Below are 21,813 nucleotides of genomic sequence, written 5' to 3' on the forward strand. Positions count from 1 at the left end.
CACTTGTGTCATGATTAACTATATTTGCACCACGAGCACTATAGCACTCACTGTGGACTTGTGATCGTGTTTGTGTTACGTGTGGGCGTTTAAAGATCAGGACTATTATTTCGGGGCCAACCTGTGGATTAAACAGAGCAATACGCAAACCACTGTGTATTGTCTGTTCTCATTACTGTTTACTGTTTGTCACCAGACTTTGGATTACACAAATAAAAACACCATTGCACCTGGATTATCGTTGTCTGTCTGTTTATTGTTCACCGCAGCACTCCTGCACCTGCACACTGTTAACCACTTTGCCACAATCCTCCACAGAGGAGAATCCATGAATGTAGTACTGTAGTTATTCCAATAACCCACAAGCCCCCAAAGGGTAGAGTGGGTTGGTAACGGCTCTCCTCATGACTGAAATAACCACAGCCCTGCATCAACATTCCTGGACTATAACTGTTGAATAACAAGAACAATGTGTAGAAAATTAGGTATGCTTAAACTTCAAATAAAAAACAGAACTGTAAGTTTTCTTTTCTAAGATCAAGTTCTGCATCTGCTTGGCAACTCGTAATTTGGAACAGTACAATTCAACCAGTCGTTGGATTGGAATGAATTAAATATTCCAAAATGAGAAATATGATATGCATTTCACCCGGCTCCAGCAAAAGTTATTCGATGCTGGCAGTTATCCTCTCCTCCATGTGAAGATCCCTGAAACTGAACTGCTGATACAGCTCTCACACACAGGATGCCCCACAGAGCTACCCTACAGAGCTCAATTTTTGCTTGTAAACTTTTTGTAACACACAAGATATTGCTTCAGATGTAATATGAATACCGAGGCAGAGCTATTTAGACAGCTCTCTGTTAAGTACCCTCTTATCAGAGTATTGCGTACAACTCTGTAGTTATACAACTCCTGCGTTAAATGGGTCACTCGTGGATAAGAGCAAGAAAAAGAAAAAAAAAAAGAAATAAAAAGTTCCGTTCACAGCAGCCCAGTGAGAATAATCAGCTATTTCACAAAGCTAAAAAGAAAATCCAGCAGCTTCTAATCCACACAGTCTCAGAGGTATTAGGCGGCCCCCCGTGTGTTAACCACATTCAGAAGATTTTCCTCCATCAAACGAAAACGAGGTATTTATTTATTTAAGCAGCATGGGTGAAGAGCCTTCAATTGGCAACGAATCCAACTGTGCAGCGGTTGGTTAGTGTGACGTTTTGGACTTGGAAGTTGCAAATGAATCTTAGTCTGGACAGCCCTCACAAATCACCAGAAGATGCGCACAGGCTGTCTGACAGTTTCTAAACAATTTACTCTTGTAGCCTGGTTGATCTCAAGTGTCTCCTTACCTCTGTCCTACATCTATCTCCACTTAGTTTCCAACTGTGTCCTCTGGACCTGCTTTCTGTGCTGCACTTAAAGGATTGGCTAGGGTTAACTTGGTCAGCTCCTTTTAGGATTTTGTAGACTTCAATTAAGCCTCCCTTAATTCTTGTTTGCTCTAGGCCAATGACATTCAGTTCCCTTGTAGCCCATTCCTTTATGCCCTGGGATTAGTTTGGTTGTCTTTGTTGGACTTTCTCCAAGGCCGCACTCTCTTTTGTGGTAACGTGATGACCAGAACTGAGCACAGATGTGGTCTCAGCAGTGTGTTACACTGTACAACCTCACCTTGAAACCTTTAATCTGTACTAACAACACAGGCCTACTTTCTTTTGGTGTCATTTTTCACTTGAGTCACAGGGCCGCACTGAAAATCAGCAGTTGTTTTGAGTGTGTTCTGTCCAGGCAGGCCAGCCCTGGCACTGTATATTTATATGAATGGAAAAAACAAGAGATGCAGAACAGAAAATAGCCTGCAGTTTCCTTCCAGTGCGACCAATGTTAAATTGGGATCCAGCTGAACATAGCAACTCTTGTGTTTTTTTAGCACTCTCAAACTGAGGCACACCCTGTTCCAAGCATTTCACAGCTTCTGTCCCTTCCTGGCATCTCTGCGTCACCCAGCAGGATACAGAAACACTGTGCTTTCTGTCTAGTGTAAGCCGAGTCTCCCACTCCGACCCCAAATTATAAAACAACAACAGCATCTTAAAATACAGTTTATGGCTTTTATTTGAAATAAACACCACTTCACCTCTCCGTACACCATGATAAAAATATGTTGGTTTGCTGTAGCACTGCCCATCATTTTCACACCTACCCAAATATCTTTTCACGTACATATGAAAACAGAAATCCGAGGTTACAGCGAACACACAGTATGTTAGGGGTGGCTCGAATTGTTTCTTGACAGTCAACTTTGCAGATGAAGTCAAACTGGAAACAGATTCACAATACCCTTCCACAAGTATTCAGCTGTCCCAATTGCTGTTTAAGGACAGTGTATAAAAAAAGTGGCAACCATTATATTGTTAGGCTTAAAAAAACAAAAAAAAACCACAACAATGCAACTTTTACAATAGTGGCAGGAGTGACGGATGACAGTACTGGGTAGATGGAATGCATTGGAAGTTTTCTCTCTAGAGCCAAAGTCATTGGCCACTGTCTTTAGTTCAGTTCTATGCAGTAAAGATTCTCCCAGTCTGGAGATCGTAGACCACAGATATCAAATTACACCACGGGTGCTGTTTACAGTGCAGACATTATTCAATCCACCAGCAGTGTGCTACAACAGACATTCCCCTGATCTTTGGCAGTTAATAAGGATGATTCAATTTATAATAAGTGGAACAGTTGCTTTTGCTCCACTTCAGAGTTTGCCAATTGTTTTGAGCCAAGAAGCACTATATATGACGTATATATATGTAGAACCTTCTAAGTATTTCCTTAGCTGTATGTCCCCCCTAACATGTGGTAAGACTTTACACTCAAGTAAAAGTTTAGAACACTGTCTAGTCACAAAGGTGCTTGAATTCAGATACATAGCACAACCAATCTGATGGATAGACACCAGGTAAAGTGTCTGATAACATTTCCACAACGCAAAGGGAAACCATTTTACTCTGGCGGAGGCATTGAGAGCAATGTCACTGCACTCAGAATCTTTGTAAACCATTTTTTATTGCTGCTGATCCAGCAAGTAGACAATATTGCAACATGTTTCTCCCTATTTGATGGACGTTTTACTATAAATTAAGAATGGCTTTGTAATGTGCTGCAATTATGTGGGTTTGACAAGAGATCTGACATTTGAAATCCTGATGCAGCCAATGCTTTTAAACAGAGATGGCAACAAACAAAAACAAATGCAAATAACTCAAAAACAACACAGGCTCCCTGGCCTAGCCTAACTTCACAATACTCATTGCAATTCTGTAGGTACTGCTGATTAGGACATTCAGAACACAACACATTAACTAATCTAATCTCTATATGTTAAATAAAAAATTCATTAGACAATTAGAATGTGCATCAAGATACTGGAGTCAATCTGTCAAAGTATTGTATGTATTAGAAAGAAGGCATCCACTTACTCATTTAATACGAAACTCATTAACAGCAACTGAAAAAAACAGAGTTGGTAGGAACACAACCAAGCCTTGCTTGCTTTAAACAGAAAGTAGAATGGTACAATGTTATTTTCTGCTTGTTTTCAAACACTGACTGCGACACTAGCTGAAATACAGAGTACAAATCAAATGTGGTCATGTACTGTGTCCAATCTGGTCACCACAGTACCAAAAGGACATTGTGGCTGTGGAGAGAGTCCAAAGATGGGCAACTAGATGAATCCCAGGACTTCAAGGAATGCTCTATGAAGACAGACTGAATAGGACAGAATGTTTTTAGCCCGTAATAAAAGATGAATTAGGGGGAGTTCACTGAAGTCTTTAAAATCTTAACCCGAACCAATATTTTAAGTGAAGCACAGAAATTAAGACCAGAGGACAGAGTTGGAAATTAAGCGGAAATAGACTTGGGTCCTTTAAGCCCCGACTTGACAAGCTTTTGAGATCAATCAGCTACTTGGAACCGGATAAACACATAGGTGTAATTTACAAAGGGGACACGCCCCCTCACTGTTTCAGTGATGGGGAAATGTCCTGCTCACACTGTAGCAGTACTAACACTTTACAGTACTAGCATTATTTTAATAGCAAAACTGTATTTATCTGACTTATTTCAATTGTGGGGAAACCTCAACGTTTTTAGAAATGTATTTCAAGGGCAATTCTCATCCCTCTCATTAAATCTGCCACACTCGCTCTAGCGCTCAACGCTGCCTCAGGGGCTGGTTGAACTAAAGGGATCTGATTCTGGATCCAGGTTCTGATCCGAGTGGGGCTTCCGTGCTCTTCGAAGACTAAAGTCATGGCTTCGTAATTCCATGACTCAGAAGCGACTGAATAATATAGCTATTTGCCACACTCATCAAAAGAAGAATACTGCCGAGGCAAACAGATTACTTGCACATAGGGATAACACATACTTACAAATGTTGTAGAACAAACAGATTTTTTTATCATATTCTTAAAAATGTTGTGAAATCAAATATATTTTGAAAACATGCGATAAGGTTCATAGGAAAAGCAGCAAATGATTACAGCACTGAGGACAGTAAAAGCCTGAGGCGTCTAGGAGTCCCAGAAGTAGCCAATCACTGCTTGCCCATGACTCATGTGTTTTCATTGTCCAAGCACTCTTTATTTGACCTCTTGCAGAACCTCTTGCAGCACTGAGATAACTGCAAAGAGCAATCACATGTTGGTCTTAATATCTTGGCAAAAAAATATCATTGAAAATACAAATACACGTTTACCAAATGCGTTTGTCTTTAGTGAATGTGAGATTTACTAAATGATGGCCTTCCATATCAGGTAAGATATACAGGAACTATAATCCTATCAAAACGATTCCTGTATTTAAAGTTAAGACAGCAGTGACATGTTCTAATCTCATTGGAATCACCCGGTGGGTCGTTTATTACTGCAGAGGCTAATCAACACTTCCCCTGAGCAGCAGAGTGCAATCACGTTGGGACAATAGGTATGTCAAGGAGATAGTCTGATGTGCTCCCAGTGCGGTCTACAATTACTCATTTCTTGGCAGGAGAGAGATTTCCTTCCCTTTCCTCCAGATTTAGATCCCCATTCTCAATCTCCAGCTGACATGCTTTGCGCAAGATAAGTACCACTTGGACAAATCCCAGCCTAGAATTTATTGCTCTTCTAAACTCACCATTTTCTTTTTCAGAGTTTGTAATAACTATTGCTGAAAAAATGCACCACACACAGAGACTAGTTGGCCAAGTAGACAATGGCTATCACACAAACCCAGCACGGACTACCTGAATCTCATCTGCATTTAATAACTCAGTGGAATGCAAGAACGACCCATGAGTCCTATACTACTGTCATATTAAATCCCAGCATGAAATTGAAGCCTTGCAGATCTACAGTAGATGAACATGTTTCCTCATTTCTTTGACAATTGGTTCTTGTTGCTGTAAATCCCACCTCGTCAATCACTCAACACACCATTCAGCCTGGCACAGCTCTGACACACCTACAAAAAAACTGTATTACCAAGCTCCCCTCGGAAAGGGCAGGCCGGGCACTCTTGCAAAGTTTCCCTGAAGAGGGATACACACTTTAACACAGGGCTTACCTAGTACCAGGACCCATCTATTTGTACTGTTTTAGTCTGGGGTTTTATTCTTAAAAGGACAAGTTGACACAGTGGGTTAGTTTACAAGGTCACATATGAAATGCATTAGGCAGTCAGTGGACAGCAGTAAACATTAAAAAGCACAATTGGAGGTCCGACAGGGAGTAGCAATGACAAATGTATAGGGGTGAATTGTGAATCTTTACAGTATACATTGTATCATAATAGATGTAGTGTTTATATCATGATACAAGCCCAAAAGCACCTCATAGTTCAGTAGGTCACTGTTTATAGCTGGTATGAACTCTCCCTATTTATTTTTGTTTTTTTAACAAAATGGTCCATCCTTTAATAATCTTATTATTCATCATACAAATAGCCCATCACATATATCGGGATACATTCTGTATTGTGACCTGATCGTGATACGGATCATATCGTGACATTTGTATCATTACAAGTGGAGTCCCCAAATGATGAGAAGCATGATTCTCACCGCTACGGTTTTGAAAGAGACTGATCAACAACAATACACAATGCAAGATCCAATAAAACAGGGCATTTCCTGTAAAATGTTTAGTTTAGGATTTTCATTTTGGTTTAACATTTTAAACTTTTACAGCCTTGGTATTAAGTCTAAAAAATATAGTTTAAATACCTTGTGCTAAGGTTCGGAAAAAGGCTGTGCATTACATCACATAAAATAAGATGATCCAGTCATTAATTTACCAGGGGGAAATAAATCTGGAAACTATAAACAGAATACAGACAAGTTAAACCAGGCACTAACTCGTTCCTTACTGGGAGTAAAAACAGAGAGCGGTAAATAAACACTTCCAAACAGAAATGACCATTTGCAGAATCGAGCTCCACTACGTACTGTAGTGATGAATGTTCTGCTGATAAAGTGGTTTACACTGGTCCCAGAGGAAAGTACCACAGATTAGGTATCAGCAATTGCAAGCTCACAGCCAAACTCCCACACTCAGGTCAGGACAGAAATAGGCCGAATGAGAGAAGCCTTGGCACACCTAATATCTCAACTAGAAATGAGTGGTTTAACAAAAACAAGTATGTCAGTAGCATCCAATCCCAGCCACTGCTGTGAAATCAGAATTCAGAGCTTTCAGTACGATGAAAACGTTGATGGCCATGACATATCTTAAAAGTATGTACAGAACTGGATCATATGAAAAGCACCTCTCGAGATGTATGCAACAATGTAAATGCGACATACAGAACAGATGTATGGACAAACAGACACAGCAGGTGTTAATAAGGCAGTCTCCATCCATCTGTGATTAAGTCATTTATGTAGCTATTTAATTCCTTATGGAGATACTTAAATGTTACAATGTGTGATGCCAAACCTAATATTAAAACAAGTGTGTGAGCAATATACACCCTCTTCCATGGCTATCAATTCTAAATTAGATATATCAGTGTAATGAGAAGTTGAGGATTGTGATGTATAGCAACAGTATGTACAGAATAATATAGAATAAGAAATGGCAATAAATAAATAGACAATTTAATGTATGGTATTGATTATATATATTCATTCAAATGACTGATTTACAGTATGTGGAAGATGCATGTAAAAATGTGTGTTTGCAGGGGGATAAGATTCATAAAACTACCTTAGATAGAGGAAGGGTCTGCATGCACATGTATTTTAAAGTTCCTAGGTTTAATTTAAGTGCTGCAATAAACAATGTGGCCACTATTCCATAGTTCCCAAGATTAAACCAGCTTTTCTGTGGTTATTAGTGGGTGTACCAAACCTACGACACAGCCCCTTAGCTGGGACTGCAACAGTGCTGGGAAGCAGCTTTATGCTCTTTCATGAGGGAGGTTTTGTGGCTATTTCAAAAAAAAAAAAATACATTGAAAAGAAAAAAAAAAAAAAGATGTGCATGGAAAGAAATCACAGAATTTCATACAAAACCGAGTCACGAACGACACATAATGAGGAACATATGCACTACAGTATGTATTATATAGCATATATAATTTGATGATTCCAGGAGGCCTCTCTTCCTGTCTCGAAGGAATCAGCAGAGATGTCAGCTGGGAGGATGGCCTCGTCTTCAAGTAATTGAAGCTAACAAAACAGTTCCATGGATTTTCTCTGCTGTACACAAGCATTCAGTATACAGGTCTTAAAATGTGCAGTTTTGAAAGAAACATGTTTTTTGCAAACTTGACTTATTTTAAAACATGACATCTGGTTGTATCTCTGTTCGCAAGCCATGCTTTTAGATGGTCTTGCATTTCCTGGGTAATTTGACATGGAGGGTGAAATTGTCCCCGCCCCTTCAGTGGCTCCTTTTTTGTCAATAACCAATCAGCTTCCCCTACCGACTGACATGCTTTCAACGAGTATCATGATTTGACTGCTGGGGTGAAATTACAAAAGAAGTAAAGTAGTAACAGACTTCCTGGAAGTCAATGCAAGGTAAGGAAAGGGAAGGGAAGCAAACCAAGACCTTCTTTAATTTAGTGTAGTACCAGATGTCTGTTTTAAAATGAACATGTTTACTAGTACATGTGTTTCTTTCAAAACTGCACTTTTGAGACTTGTGTAGCCAATGAAAGTGCACATTGGGAACTGTAAGATTGTGGGTATTATTTGGTTAGCTACAATTCATTTCAGAACTAAGGTGAGACCACAACAAAGTTTCATTCAATTACAACAGACTTGAATTGGAATATCATTAAGAGACAATAATGGAGAAGTTTCCCAATATTTACTTGTGCTTGGTGAGCAAAATGAGTCGTCCTATTGCCAAGCTGGGACACGGTTTCAGTGACGTGGGGAAAGCCTTGGTAATCCAAAAAGCAAATGGCTGCAACCAACATAGAACAACCTTTCTGTATGCTGATTACATAAAATGATCATCCCCTTGTTTGGCAGACTGAATTCCGTGCAACATAAACCTCAGCCATAAAAAAAGCAATTCATGCCTTATTCATTCATTCACTGAAATGTGTTTATGAATTATAGTCTACAAAGCCAGCCTTGCACGAAGCACATAGATATTGCATGAACACAAGCTACTCTACGGGAGAGAAGGACTTCTGGTTTGAGGGCAATCTAAGAGAAAACAAGCCAGAAATGACTCCAACCACAGTGCCTTGTCCCGTCATGAGAGTGCATTTTCTGTACAGTAAAGGCACAGAAGTCTCTGTCCTGGTCGGTGTTTCTATGCAGTTGTTTGGTCTGTAGTAAGGCTGAGCTGTGTTCAGTCCTTTCACGTTGAATGGCCATAGTCTACAAAATCCCCCAATGTTTGAAGGTTACAGGTTTTGTACAAAGAGATTGGGACTTATTGGCTCCTATCGGACATTATTATGAATCTTACCAAATACAAAAGGTAAAATGGTTCAGCAGGGTTTTTCTTAATTCTTAGAATTAGAAACATGTATGCAATGGGACTTTTATTTCTAACCCTGGAAGGCATGAATGCTACAAAACGTTGTTGAGACGACGCACCTAATACCCTTCCTGAATATCCTCCTCAAAGACACCGACAAAAAGACGCTTCTAGTCAAAATAACTTATCAGAGTTTTCATATCCAAGGCGCACACACTTCACAAGATATTGCAGAACAGGAAATAAAACTCAAGAACTTAAAACTACTTTTGAATATACCTTACAACATGATAACAAATACTGCAGGTAACACTGAGCTTCCCTCTGTGTAACTTTGTTCTGCATTGAATAGGCATCGTGCACCTTGTTGTGGAAGTATCGACCACGTGTATGGTTGTTTACAAAGTGGCATTTGTGGCACAAGCCTCTCCCAGCAGTAGAAGCTGTGGCAGCAAACAGAATGCACTGGCATTAAATACATTGCTGGGTAGCTGTTAGCATAAAATAGACGTGTTAGCTGATCTTGATAGAGAACTCTACTGAGGCGTTTGAGCTTTGCAAAAATAAGAGCATTCACTTTTTAAAAGACAATGGTTTTAAACAACTAAAAAAAAACAATGAATAAAAGCAGTCCCATAAATTAATATTTGGCATGAGGCCACAGTTGCCCTTTTAATAGATTGAAGCCACCTTGCTATAAGACTTGCTCACATTAACATTTTGTAGAACAGCACTATATTCTCCAGCCAAGTGCAACATTGCAAAGCGTATCTGAACACTTGATTGCTGTTAGGAAAGTGTTTAACTGTAATGATGTAATGGAGAAAAATTCTCATTAATTCTGCAGTGTGTTAATAATTTAAAAAACTCATTTACAATTAGAGAACTGTTTAACCTTTAAAAGAAAACACATCCTAGCGCATTACTGCTGAGCACTCAATCACCTGACAAAACAAATATGTAATTCTCTCCCAGAGCAGAGAATGAAATAGCAGCTCTGTGCTGTGTCTCATCTGAACCACACCTAATGTTTCCAGCAGGGTATTTAGTTTGTTTAGGCACTTTGTTTTAGGTGACAGTGCATTGACTTACAATGGAGACTTTGTATGAGCTGAAACTAATCACTCATTGGTCTCTGAAGACCGGCTGAGGAAAAATTGGTCATTAAGGCTCATAAAAATAATTTGTTCTCCTTATTATTTCACATAAAACTGGGGAGGTCAGGAGGGGTCCATTTACAGCATTATTTTTAGATGTCATGAGAAATTTGTCATTAGCCCTCGTAAAAAATAGTTCCTTTTAATTTATAAAATAAAAAAGAAAACTTTTTTTTTTTTAACTTGGTCATAAAATTTGCCACACCTTATATTATAAAGGCGCATTTGGCACTTTCTTCAGTATTAGTAGTTTTACATGTATCATGGTGCAGTGCTTGATACAGATGATGCTGGGGACACCCTGAAGGTATCTGACAATGTCAGTAGTAAAGGGGTTTGATTAAGTTATATTTGGGGGTCCTGCAGCAGGGACGTATTTACGTTTGAATGGCTCAGATGAACGTCCCTCCTCGCTCTGATTTTATCCTGTACTGCCTTAACTGCATACCTCAGATCAGCCCTCTGTTCACCAATGACTTCAGCCCCACACGCTTATAGAAAGCATGAATGCCTGTGTACTGTACACATGCAGTCAGACTCCCTTCACACACGTACTGGGACATATGAAGAATTGCAGAATGGGACTGTTGCTCATTTTCCCTACCCGAACCCTTTTTTTTCGATGATAGATGATTTTCTGCTCATAAAATATGTGCTAAAAAGTAATGACCCAGTAGTTCTAAACAGATTATAAAGAGATTATTCTAAAACAGCAACTGCTTGGATGATGGTGTACTTTGGACATTGATTTTCTCTAGTTAGTACCAGACCACTCATTCAACAGCTTAAACTGTGCTGCATCCCACTTCAATCATAAAAGGGGCAACAGTAGCACCTGGCAAACACCAATTTCCCCATTCAACTAGCATGAGGTAGCAAGGAACTAGCTTGCAATAAAGCCTGAACTATTGATTAGCCAAGAGTTAATGAATTATTGACAGAAAGTGTATCATTGTGAGAATGTCACTGGCCTGTCCTTTCTCTAGATGGAACTGCTTATGTACACTCATTAGCATTAATACTCCAGCATCAAACAGGTCCCAATAAGATCAATGATTCCACCATTCAGCCAGTCAGTCAATTGGAATGCCCACCAGCAGTAATGCGTTGTGTTGTTCCTCACGCACCATCTAGCAATTAAACAGGCTAATTCATCCGAGTGGGGAGATGACAGTGTACACAGAGAGAAGCTCAAACATATTAAACACATTAGAAACCACTTCAGTCTTTAAAAAGCCATCAGTCTCTGCGAGCAAATAATGTAAGCAAAGCAAAAACAAGAGATGTTAGCAGTTAAATTTGTTATTTGACTAGAAATAAATTTAGCATTGCACAATTTTTGTTTTCACAAAACAAAAATAAGACACATATATTGGAAGGTTTATGTAAATTAAAGTGTAATTACTCCATATTCAACAAATATTTGTATGTTTTCATACTCTAGGTCGTTGACTTTAGAAGCACTTAGTCAGCACAGATTTCCAGTAATAAACGCGTAGGTTTGTTTTGGGTGTTTACTTTTGAGGAGTGCGCAAACTACAGTAATAACTTTTATTTTGAGCAGACTGGATTCTGAATTTACAATTTACATTTTATTTTGTACAACAGGTTTTGCCACGCAATGCGATTTAATCAAGGAAACAATAGGCAAGTGAATGGGTTGGATGGAAAACATGGATTTGGTACTTAGGTGTCACTCACTCAGGCCCAATGTTTAAAGCAGCTGTTCAAAAACAAATTGAAAGTTACTGCATTGCAATCCAAGTTAGAATCCATTGCAATCTGTTCCACAATTAACACGTTTCAAAGCATTAATAGATCTACTTGTGGAATTGCAACCTCAAATTTACAGCAACAGTTTCCGAGAACGATGACAAGTTTCTAGCAACAACTTAGTACAAGGGTTAAGACTGACAAGATTATCTTGTAACAGCTTGTTTCTGTAATAAAAAAAAAATAATTTCCTTCCGCCAATATAACCTCACAGCTTTGTTGCCTGCCTGCTGACTCAAGTTCATCAGGAAACGACAATGTCAAGCCAACAACAGTCTGGCTAACACGCTCCCAGCTCTCCCACTCGGCGACGGGTTAATGTCAAACTCCTACCAGATAAACTAAACATAAAAGACCACACAGCCTCGCACTCTATTACAAAATGCATTTGAAATAAACAGGTTTAACCCACAGTCACAATCTGTCCAAGAAACAATGTGGGGTAAAAACTAAAACAAAACTGAAACAAAAAAAATAAATAAAAATGAAAAAACAATATTCTGATTTGTACTGTATTACTACAGTTTCATGAAAATGCTATATAAATAGCACAGCCAAGCTGCAATGACTTCCTGCTTTGTGGCTAACTTGTGTATTACTGTTATCAATATGAGCCTTGATCGAACATAAGATTAAACTCACAGCTCTGGGTCCCTCCCCAATACTGATAACAGGTCGTGGTATGATTTCGTGCTCAAGTATCTGGTTCATGTGCAGTTAAAAATGTCTGCAAAATCAACAAGCGGCAGACTAAGAGAATGCTCGACCTGGGAGCATTCTGAGTACCTGGTGAGTATATAGGCTATATATTTTGTATTATCTATTTATATGACGTAATACGCATTAATTGATTAGCCTCCTAACTTTAGCTCTGTTGCAATTAGGCATTCATTGTAAGCCCAGTTGGAATTATGTTTTCTTATATTACTGTGATAGTTGGCGCCGCCTAATCGGGATACTGATAATTGGGATTTCTGCTTACATGGGATATAATGGGATATGGTTCTTCCCAATGCTATTTATGTCATTTAATTGGGATACAGTATTTTCAAATGATGAACGGAGATCGCTTTTCAGAGCAAGACAGGTTCACGTAGCACTGTGCAGCCAGTACGTGACTACACAGTTGATAACATAGAAAATTGTACCATTGTTTAGGCCTGGCTGAGTTGGGCTCAGTGGTAGTGTGCGAGAGGCGAGACCGCTGCTGATTATAGCGTTCGAACAGGATTTACATTAAATATTTGTCCGTCTTTAGATCGCCCTACTCATAAAATCGTTACAATGTGGATGAATCTGTTTGCACTGTCAAAAAAGTTATCTGGAATTAAGTGATTCATAATTTTTTTTTTTTTTTGCAGCAACTCAGCATGAACCTAAAAAAAGTCTCTTAATGAAGATGCTGAAACTCTTTTTCTAAAACTGAAATATATATATATATATATATTTCTGAATTTAGTTAAAAAAAACTAACACTGAATAATAATTTAAAACGAAAACTAAGTAGAAGCAAAATAATAATCTTACCAACTATATAAAAACTGAAACTGAATTGAAATGCCAAAACTGAAAAAACACTGAATAGGAGAAAACAATAATGAAAATACAGGACCACGGAGTTGTTTTCCCTTTCCCTGGGTCCTGCTTCACATTGATAAGGTGTGATGTCACCGACTAGACATCCTTTATTGACATGCCTCACGCCAAGTCTCTCTCTGAATGTTTGCCTTTGTGCTCAGGTAGTTACTCAGCAGTCATGTGACGATGTAAGCATTAATCCTGTGAATCTCCAGGGGACCTTTGTATTATTGTCAAATACCACTTGGTTTAGATGACCACAGATTCCGTGACAGAAAACTTTTACAGATGGGGAATAGGTGCTCCTGGGTTATATTGGCCATATACATATTATCAGCTTTTACTTTTTTGAGAAATGACTAATGGAGGCAGAACAGCACAACTCTATTAACCCTTTCGCTCAGAGATCAAATATAGATTTCAAGAAGTACTACTTTTTTGGCAATATATTTTAATAGGATCAGCTGAATTTATGTAATTGTTTAAAAATGCACTAGCTTTCAAGACCTCAAAGGTCTCTTATTCAGATGGAAGCTGAAGGTAAAGAAAGTTCCTCTTACAGGTCAATTCCACCTCAGTTATTTTTAATTCAGCTTTGTAGTGTCGAAAGCTAATGTGCCTTTGTCTTACTTCTATTACTGGATGTGGCCCAGCACAGCTATCCTATCCTACAGAAGGAATTTCAGAAACTGTAGCTGAAACGAGGAAGGCCTGAATTTCAGAACCTATTTCAGCCATAGCAAGCTTTAATATTCTAGGGCACAGGCTACTTCAGATGGCGCTCATATAGACACCTAGCTGAAACAGCTATGTAATGGGAGCATTGTGGCTCATATCTCATGAATATCACCATCAATAATAATTAACAGAAAATGTGCATTTCTGCATAATACCCATTTAATGTTGGACTATACTTTTAATCAGATTTAGATGGCCTTGAAACCAGATTTACATGTCAGTGTTCTCAGGGTAATAACCCTTTAAGACACTGCACTATTTCAAAAAATGGGAAAGAGGTATTAGCAGTGGAGAGGTGTGGGGAGGCCTGGCACTGAACTAACCCCAAGAATAGACTGGAATGCTTACCAACACTCACTGAACCTCACAGCTACATCACTTCCCTAGAGTATGACGTTCCAACAATGCTGTCTTTTAAATGTGACCTACGCTGTGCCACAGTTTAATCTCAAACGTGTTTCATCAATGTTCCAATGAATAAACTCACAACTCTTCCTAGTCTCAAGTACAACTCCAGCACACTGCAAGGACCACCTCCAAACTCCAGCACACTGTAAGGACCACCTCCAAACTCCAGCACACTGCAAGGACCAACTCCAAACTCCAGCACACTGCAAGGACCACCTCTAAACCCCAGCACACTGCAAGGACCACCTCCAAACCCCAGCACACTGCAAGGACCAACTCCAAACCCCAGCACACTGCAAGGACCACCTCCAAACTCCAACACACTGCAAGGACCACCTCCGAACCCCAGCACACTGCAAGGACCAACTCCAAACTCCAACACACTGCAAGGACCAAACATGTTACATACTGCATGAAAAAAATGGAGACCCTTACAGTATTATTAAGAACTTATACTGTTAGAGCCATGAAATGCACAGCTATGCATCCAGCCTGTCAGAAAGACAGAGAGCAAAGGATTACAACCCATCAAACCCTGTGCAAAACTACACAGTTTGCCGCAGCGACACCATTGCCCAGTTTTGCACATAAGAGCAAAGGACAAACTGGCTGATCAAGCAGTCCTTTGAAGCTGCTCATATGTTCCTAATTTGAATTTAAATCCAGCCCTGTAAACAGTGCCCTGTCTGGTAATGAGGTTAGACGTGTTGGTATGAACAAGAACCAGTTCCAGCTGCTCGCAATTCATATGCTGGGATATCAACTATTTCTGTTCAGAACTGTGGGTACTGTGTGAAAAAGGTACAGTTTGGAAAACCAAGCTGAGCAAGGGGCACTCCAGGAGATAAACCCTGGCTTGGTATTGGAGGAGACTTCCTTCAGAGGGACCAGGGAAACCAAGGATGGAAACACTCACCAGTGTGGTATGGCTTTGGCCTGCAAACACAACAAGGTGCTTGTGAATCTGTGCTCACGAAAGGTGAGGGACAATGAGAATGGAATCATAATCTCTCTCAGCTCTGCAAATAAATCTAGGGCCTCTCTCAGGGCTGCCAATCCTGTAGTGGTTTTGTGATGTGAACTGATACCCTCTTGCCACCCAACTCACTGTCGTATTGGTCTCCAGAAATGAAAGGCTGCTGCGCCACCTAGCTGGACCCATTTCTGATGAAGAAAAGGTCACATGCAAGCAATAAAATCAATAGCAAGCTAGGCATTGAAGTTTATTTGCATTAGGCTGGGGGAGCCCGCTGAAGAGTCTGAAACTGTCCCATGACGCCTGGTGTGTACGCTGAAGTGTGATTCAAGTGACCATGGGGGTGTTCAAGAGGACAGTTAATGATTTACAATAGCAAGAAGCCTAGCCATAAATACAATCGTTAAACCCCCCCAGCACACTGAAACTCACACCTTGAAAAACATACCTGGCAAAACTTTCAATTCCAACAGGGCCAAGTAAAATATTAGAGAAATGGCCACACACTGTTGACTTTCTAAATGATATTCTTACTTGAGAACCTACACTGTGAAGTGGATGAGGTACATGAATATACATTTCAGAGCTTGTAGGAAAAAGCATAAGCACACACACTGCATACTGTACACTGCACCAATGTTATAGAAAGAGAAAAGGAGCAATGCTTTGGTATACTAAGGTTTTGTACATAAATACATTCATGAATTTTACTTTAGTCAAATTAAAAATAAGTTCTAAAAATAGGTTCTGCAGAGAACAAAAAACGGGTCAAATTTTAAGAGTGTATCTTAATGACCATCAAGTGTCCCACAATTAGTGCACAGTTTACCCTTCTGTGCATTCTGTGAAACCCGAGCTGGTTGGCTCATTAGTTTATTTCCATTCTGTAAGGTAGTTTCAGCTGCAGACATGCTCCCTCTGCTCGAAGTCTTCTTGTCACGGAGAACTGACATGCAGGAGGTAATGAATGACATCTGCAAGCTCTGCTGTAGCTCAATGAAGCAAAAGAAAAAAAAATAAACAAAGGAAGCACCAGAGACCCCAAAGGGTGGTTTTTTAAACTCCAGTTGATATTTTCAACATGGGCTTACAAGCTATATTTCAATAAGCTAAACTCTCATGAAATTCTTCATTTTATTATTTAAAGATAAATTCTTAGGAAGAGCACTCCTTGTGCTAAAGCCAAATTTGACATGGCTGTATTCACACCAACATGTGGAGTCAGCAGAACTTTTCAAATAGTGTCAAAGCACATTCAGTGGCCAGATGCAAGCAGGGTATTTATTGTTATATGGATCAAGACATTCCATTTACAATGGGGGGGGGGGGGGGGGGGGGCTTACTTTCCAAGGTCACTGAAGGTCAGACGGTTCAAGTCACAAAGACGATATGTGTTGTAACTTCATACTGCAGTCAATGTAAGGATTTCAGAATGCTTGTCAGTCTCCAGAGACACTTCATCATGATGGCATTTTGCCCATTTGTCTGTTAGACCCGTAGCCAGTGCCATTTCTTGGATTTTTGTAGTGGGTGAACTTCACCACCCCACTCTACAATTGCCTTTAGGACTCTGAAGAATCTTTATGAGTTTATTTTAATACTGAGATGACTGAGATCTCTAGAACGGTACTTCACAGAGTGTCCTCAGCACTTTATTAAACTGGCTACCATGAAGAGGTTAAAAGCCACTGCTAGCCTCCTCCTGCCATCCAGTGATTCATTTATCCTACAGGATGTGTGTCCAAGACCCCCATGCATACTAAAAATAACATCCAATTATAGGAGAATGTGCTAGCATCAGCCTAGGAATTCCCTCTTCCTTTCTTCTGATACTATTCAAGTCTTTAAAGCAGTGTCTTAACATCTAGGATATATCAGGTTTAAACATCTGTAATTCTGCTTTTGTAGGTGTTGCATGAGGATTAATAGAAAGAGGCACATGGTATGTTTGATTAAGTATATTAAATGGCAGTCTAGAGCTTGACCTGAAGACACTATCAAGCCTTTAAAACACAGACGAAGGTACTTGTTTAACCTCAGTTTGAACTTGGTAAGTTATTCAGTTATTTGCTCCCCTGGGGTGGGGGTGGGGGGGGGGGGGGGGGGTCGGGGGGGGCAAGCAGGGGCACGACTCCTCCAATAATCATCTCCAGAATATTGATTTCTGCTTATCTAGGGTTACCATATGGCTCCAGATTAACCGGACGCTTTGAGACAGACCGGAATTTCAAAATTCCCCCTAAATTGAAAGTAATTCACGTATAAATGAGCTCCACCTTTGCTGAGATTAATCCTGCTGTGGCGGAATTGATTGGGCGCAGCAAACAATTCACACTGATCAGCTGCTTCTGATCAGATCTTAATGAACGAATAGCTAATTTATCGATAGAGCAACGAGATGATGATGAAATTGTATTTGCAGAATAATATGGGCGATTGAATTTTAACAAACAGAAAAAAATAGCGACTGGCTGCAATTCATTCTTGTTATAATACAATTATTTGACGCGCATGCGTGTATTTAAGCACCATTATTAATTGTAGCTAAGGATGGTTCATTTACACCTTCATTTATTTCAATTTAGGGGCACGTTTGAAATCCCGTTCTGTCTCACAGCGTCCAGTTAATCTGGAGCCACATGGTAACCCTAGTTTATCAATGTATTGCGTTTGCACTTTCTGTCACTGACACTCACCAACTGAACGTATTTCCTCATAACGTGCAGCTATGCACGCGAGTGTACTCGGTTTGCACACGTTCCGCCGTAACGTGCAGTTAATGACTGGCGCGTGTGTTAAAAAGCTCCACAGCGTATTGGCTTTCATTGAAATGCCGAGTGTAATGCTATTTATTTATGTAGACATAGCAACACACGCACACACACATATAGATATTGTTTAATGCCCCCCCCCCCCCCCCAGTGGTCAAATGTTTATTCCTGCGCACGCCCCTGGTTGTATCTGTAGCCTCACTTCTGTTGAATCTGTAGCCTCACTTCTGTTGAAGGTAGTTCACTGAATGTTGTCTCATAGGGACATGCTGTTTAAATATTTAAATTTAAATAAATAGGACCTCCAACGCAATGCAGCCCGGAAAAACTTTTTTTAAAAATTATTTTCCACCCCCAACAACAGTGTGTGACGCAATCCTGGACGTTGGACCACAAACCGCCGAAGCTTGTTTCAATGCTCCTACTGTTTTTTTTTTTTTGTTTTTGTTTTTTCTTACTTTGAAATGTAGCCTAATGACACACACACACACATAAAAAAAAAAAAATAAGACTAACGTCTTAGTGGCTTTAAAGCACTGTTGCGTGGACCTTGGTATTAAAAATAGATTTTAAATAAATATTTAGGCAAGACTGTTAGTGTTGCCTGAAAAACATATTTGAGAACTTCTGTCCTTAACCATCTTTAATGAAACTCGAAAGCATGCAACCTGAACAGAACCCGGACATCCTTTAGGACACTTAACACTCACCAGCGAAGAGCCCCTGCCCTGGAAATCCCAGGAGCAAAACAAATCAAACCAACAATATGCTATTCTGCATCTGAAAACAAAGAACTTGTATGAAGTATCCAAATACAAAAATATAACAGCTGCTGTCAAAACAGCCTCCCTACCAAGTACCGTTTAGAAATGCATACCGCAAACGTGAAACTTGGTCCCCTATGCATCCCACAGAGGGCACCCTACTACCTATTACCTAACATGACATAATAGAATGCAATGGTAAGGTTTTAAATAACTATGATTTGATAGAGAAAGACGTGTAAACGTGGATAGCATAAATATTTAAATGGGGCAAATAAAAAAAAATGTCTTCCCCTACTTAGTTTAGATTATACAGGTACCAGGAATGACGCCATTGAAAACGCGCTTACATATTAACCTCGTCCTGCTTCCACGGATGAACTGTCATTCACAACTCTTCTGGATATTCGAACACCTAACTAACTAACCTGCATTTCACAGTAGGCTACGATGAAATGGGTTTTATTGTTTCCTAGTGCCAATCCATATACAGACAACAGTAACAGCGACTGAGGGGCATTCTTGTTTGTGGCGTGTCCCTTTAGTTAAACATGAGATGTGACCTGAAACATGAAAAAAATGCACGCGAACCTGAAGCACCAAAATCTGCAAGCTTGTCACTCACTGTGCGTGGCAAGCCTATAAAAAACAAAAAAAAACTGTACTTTCGTGTTTAAACTCATTCTTTCATTACATGCTTTACTTGTTTAAACATTTGTATGACTGGGTAAAAGCCAAACATACAGATTACAGATCATCAATAATATATTCCAGATCAATAATTGCCTAATGCAGTACTGTTTCTCATATGTTACATCTGTAATAAATGATAGAAGCAGCACCCATTCATTCTGTACCGATGCCCTCTTAGTTTAGCACTCTTGAGTAATTTCCCTGCAATACTGTAGTAATAATTCATGTTGATCTGTGAGCTTCCAAAAACAAAAGCGAATCACAATATAATCTCCGTTACCCATTAAATCTAATCATTAATCTTCCTTTATGTATTTACTTTTTTAGTGCTAACTAAAGTAATTCTACACGTGTGTTCAATGACAACAAATAAGTTAAGAGTGAATTTTTTATGTGATCTATAAAAAGTTTGAAAAACAGACCGGGATTTAAGCATCCAAAAACTTAAAGATATCATTGTTCTCTGCTCCGCTTTGATGCTGTTACACAGGGCAACTCCAGGAACTCCGTTACAGACTAGTCGTCTGTTACCAAGATTTCAACAAAATGTAACCTATAACCGCTGTGGCAACTAACGCTTTCTTCCCTTACTGAAATGCACAGCCGTATACAATAGATTGCATTTAAAACGTACCTTCGATACGATGAGCGGTTCCCCATGCTCCAGACCCCCTTTCAAAGTGAACCCCCAAGGAGCCCCTCCTTGTAACTGGACCTGGATATGCTGGAAAGACACCAATTGATCAATAGTCTCCGCGCTCTGATCCATCATTGATCATGTGTGTCCCCCAGCATCTCCTACCGTATTCGCTAGAAACCCCGCATCTCCAGCATCACTGGCATCTACTCTGTTTCATTGTAACTAACAAAAAACTCAACAGGAGGAAGTGACACGACTGCTAGAGCCCGGTGACTGACAAGGAGAAAGACCGGTAAGCAGAAAGGATTTAATTCAGCAGTGTCCATGGGGGAGGGTTTATGCATCAATTGTTCCATTGTTTTTTGGTTTTTTTTTTATTATTATTATGGAGAATTGATGGATGTTACAAAGAAACCGTGTGTATCAACTGTGGTATCTGGCGTGAAAGACGGAAGTTTAATAAGAATTAAAACGTGCAAACACATTTAAAAAATGCTTTCTAGCTCACTTTCAAAGTTGCGGTGTCGAACGATTAAGTTACATTTCATACAACAAAATATGATTCCTTGATGATTTTTTCTTTCTTTAAAAAATGATGTGTGCACTTTATATTTACAAATTGCTGTTCCAATGTGTTTACATTCCCTCAATTTACTGTTGCAGCTGTAGGCTCACACGTGTCCGCCCCCCTGGACGCCTCTGTCAATGAACTGAACAGCAGGATGCGTTCTGCGAACTATGCAGTAATCCGGGGAAGCAAAACAAACAGATGAATCAAAGTGCGGTATCCTGAAAAAAAACAATATAACTATAAATGAGTTTGGAATGGAGACCAGTAGTGAAACGGTAAACTTGTCCACACAAAGAAGATGACTGGGTATGGAGACGAGCTACACTCTCCTCTTCCCCTTGTGTTTTGTGTACTGGTTCAGTTATGCAAATTGCCATTTGGCATTTTTTCTCTAACTATACAAGCTGCACCTCCCCGTTGTAAGACAGCATCACTCGTGGACTTTGAGAGAGTTCTGAAAATAGTCTTATCAGTTGTCGGGCGCCTCCAATGCTGCCCGAATGATCCATTTCAGTCTCAGAATTTCTACCACCAACTTATTTTAAGGAATTAAGCGGGCAGTCATTGAGGAATGGTCACCTATCGATCCAGAACATGTAAAATCAGAATAATAAATATATATTTTAAATGCACTTCTTTGCTGCAAGAAAATTAGAGCACCCAATATTATTGTTCACAAAAATATATATTTTTTATTTCACATTTTATCGGTTTGTGATGAAACTTCCTAAGAATCTTCTTTAGCACAAGTTATTG

General features: G+C 39.6%; 1 protein-coding gene across 2 annotated transcripts in view; it reads right to left on the reverse strand.

Annotated features, from left to right (window-relative positions):
- Positions 1–20,778, reverse strand: part of LOC117412579 (protein Shroom4-like) — a 57,944-nt gene extending 37,166 nt beyond the window's left edge. For both annotated transcript variants that reach the window (XM_058989106.1, XM_058989105.1), the window contains exon 1: positions 20,481–20,778. In XM_058989106.1, coding sequence (XP_058845089.1) covers positions 20,481–20,618 — 138 coding nt within the window. In that variant the 5' untranslated portion in view covers positions 20,619–20,778. The remainder of the gene's footprint in view (positions 1–20,480) is intronic.
- Between the last annotated feature and the right edge of the window lie 1,035 nt (positions 20,779–21,813).

The sequence above is a fragment of the Acipenser ruthenus genome, chromosome 16, assembly GCF_902713425.1.
Source record: "Acipenser ruthenus chromosome 16, fAciRut3.2 maternal haplotype, whole genome shotgun sequence".
NCBI classification, from domain to species: Eukaryota; Metazoa; Chordata; class Actinopteri; order Acipenseriformes; family Acipenseridae; genus Acipenser; species Acipenser ruthenus.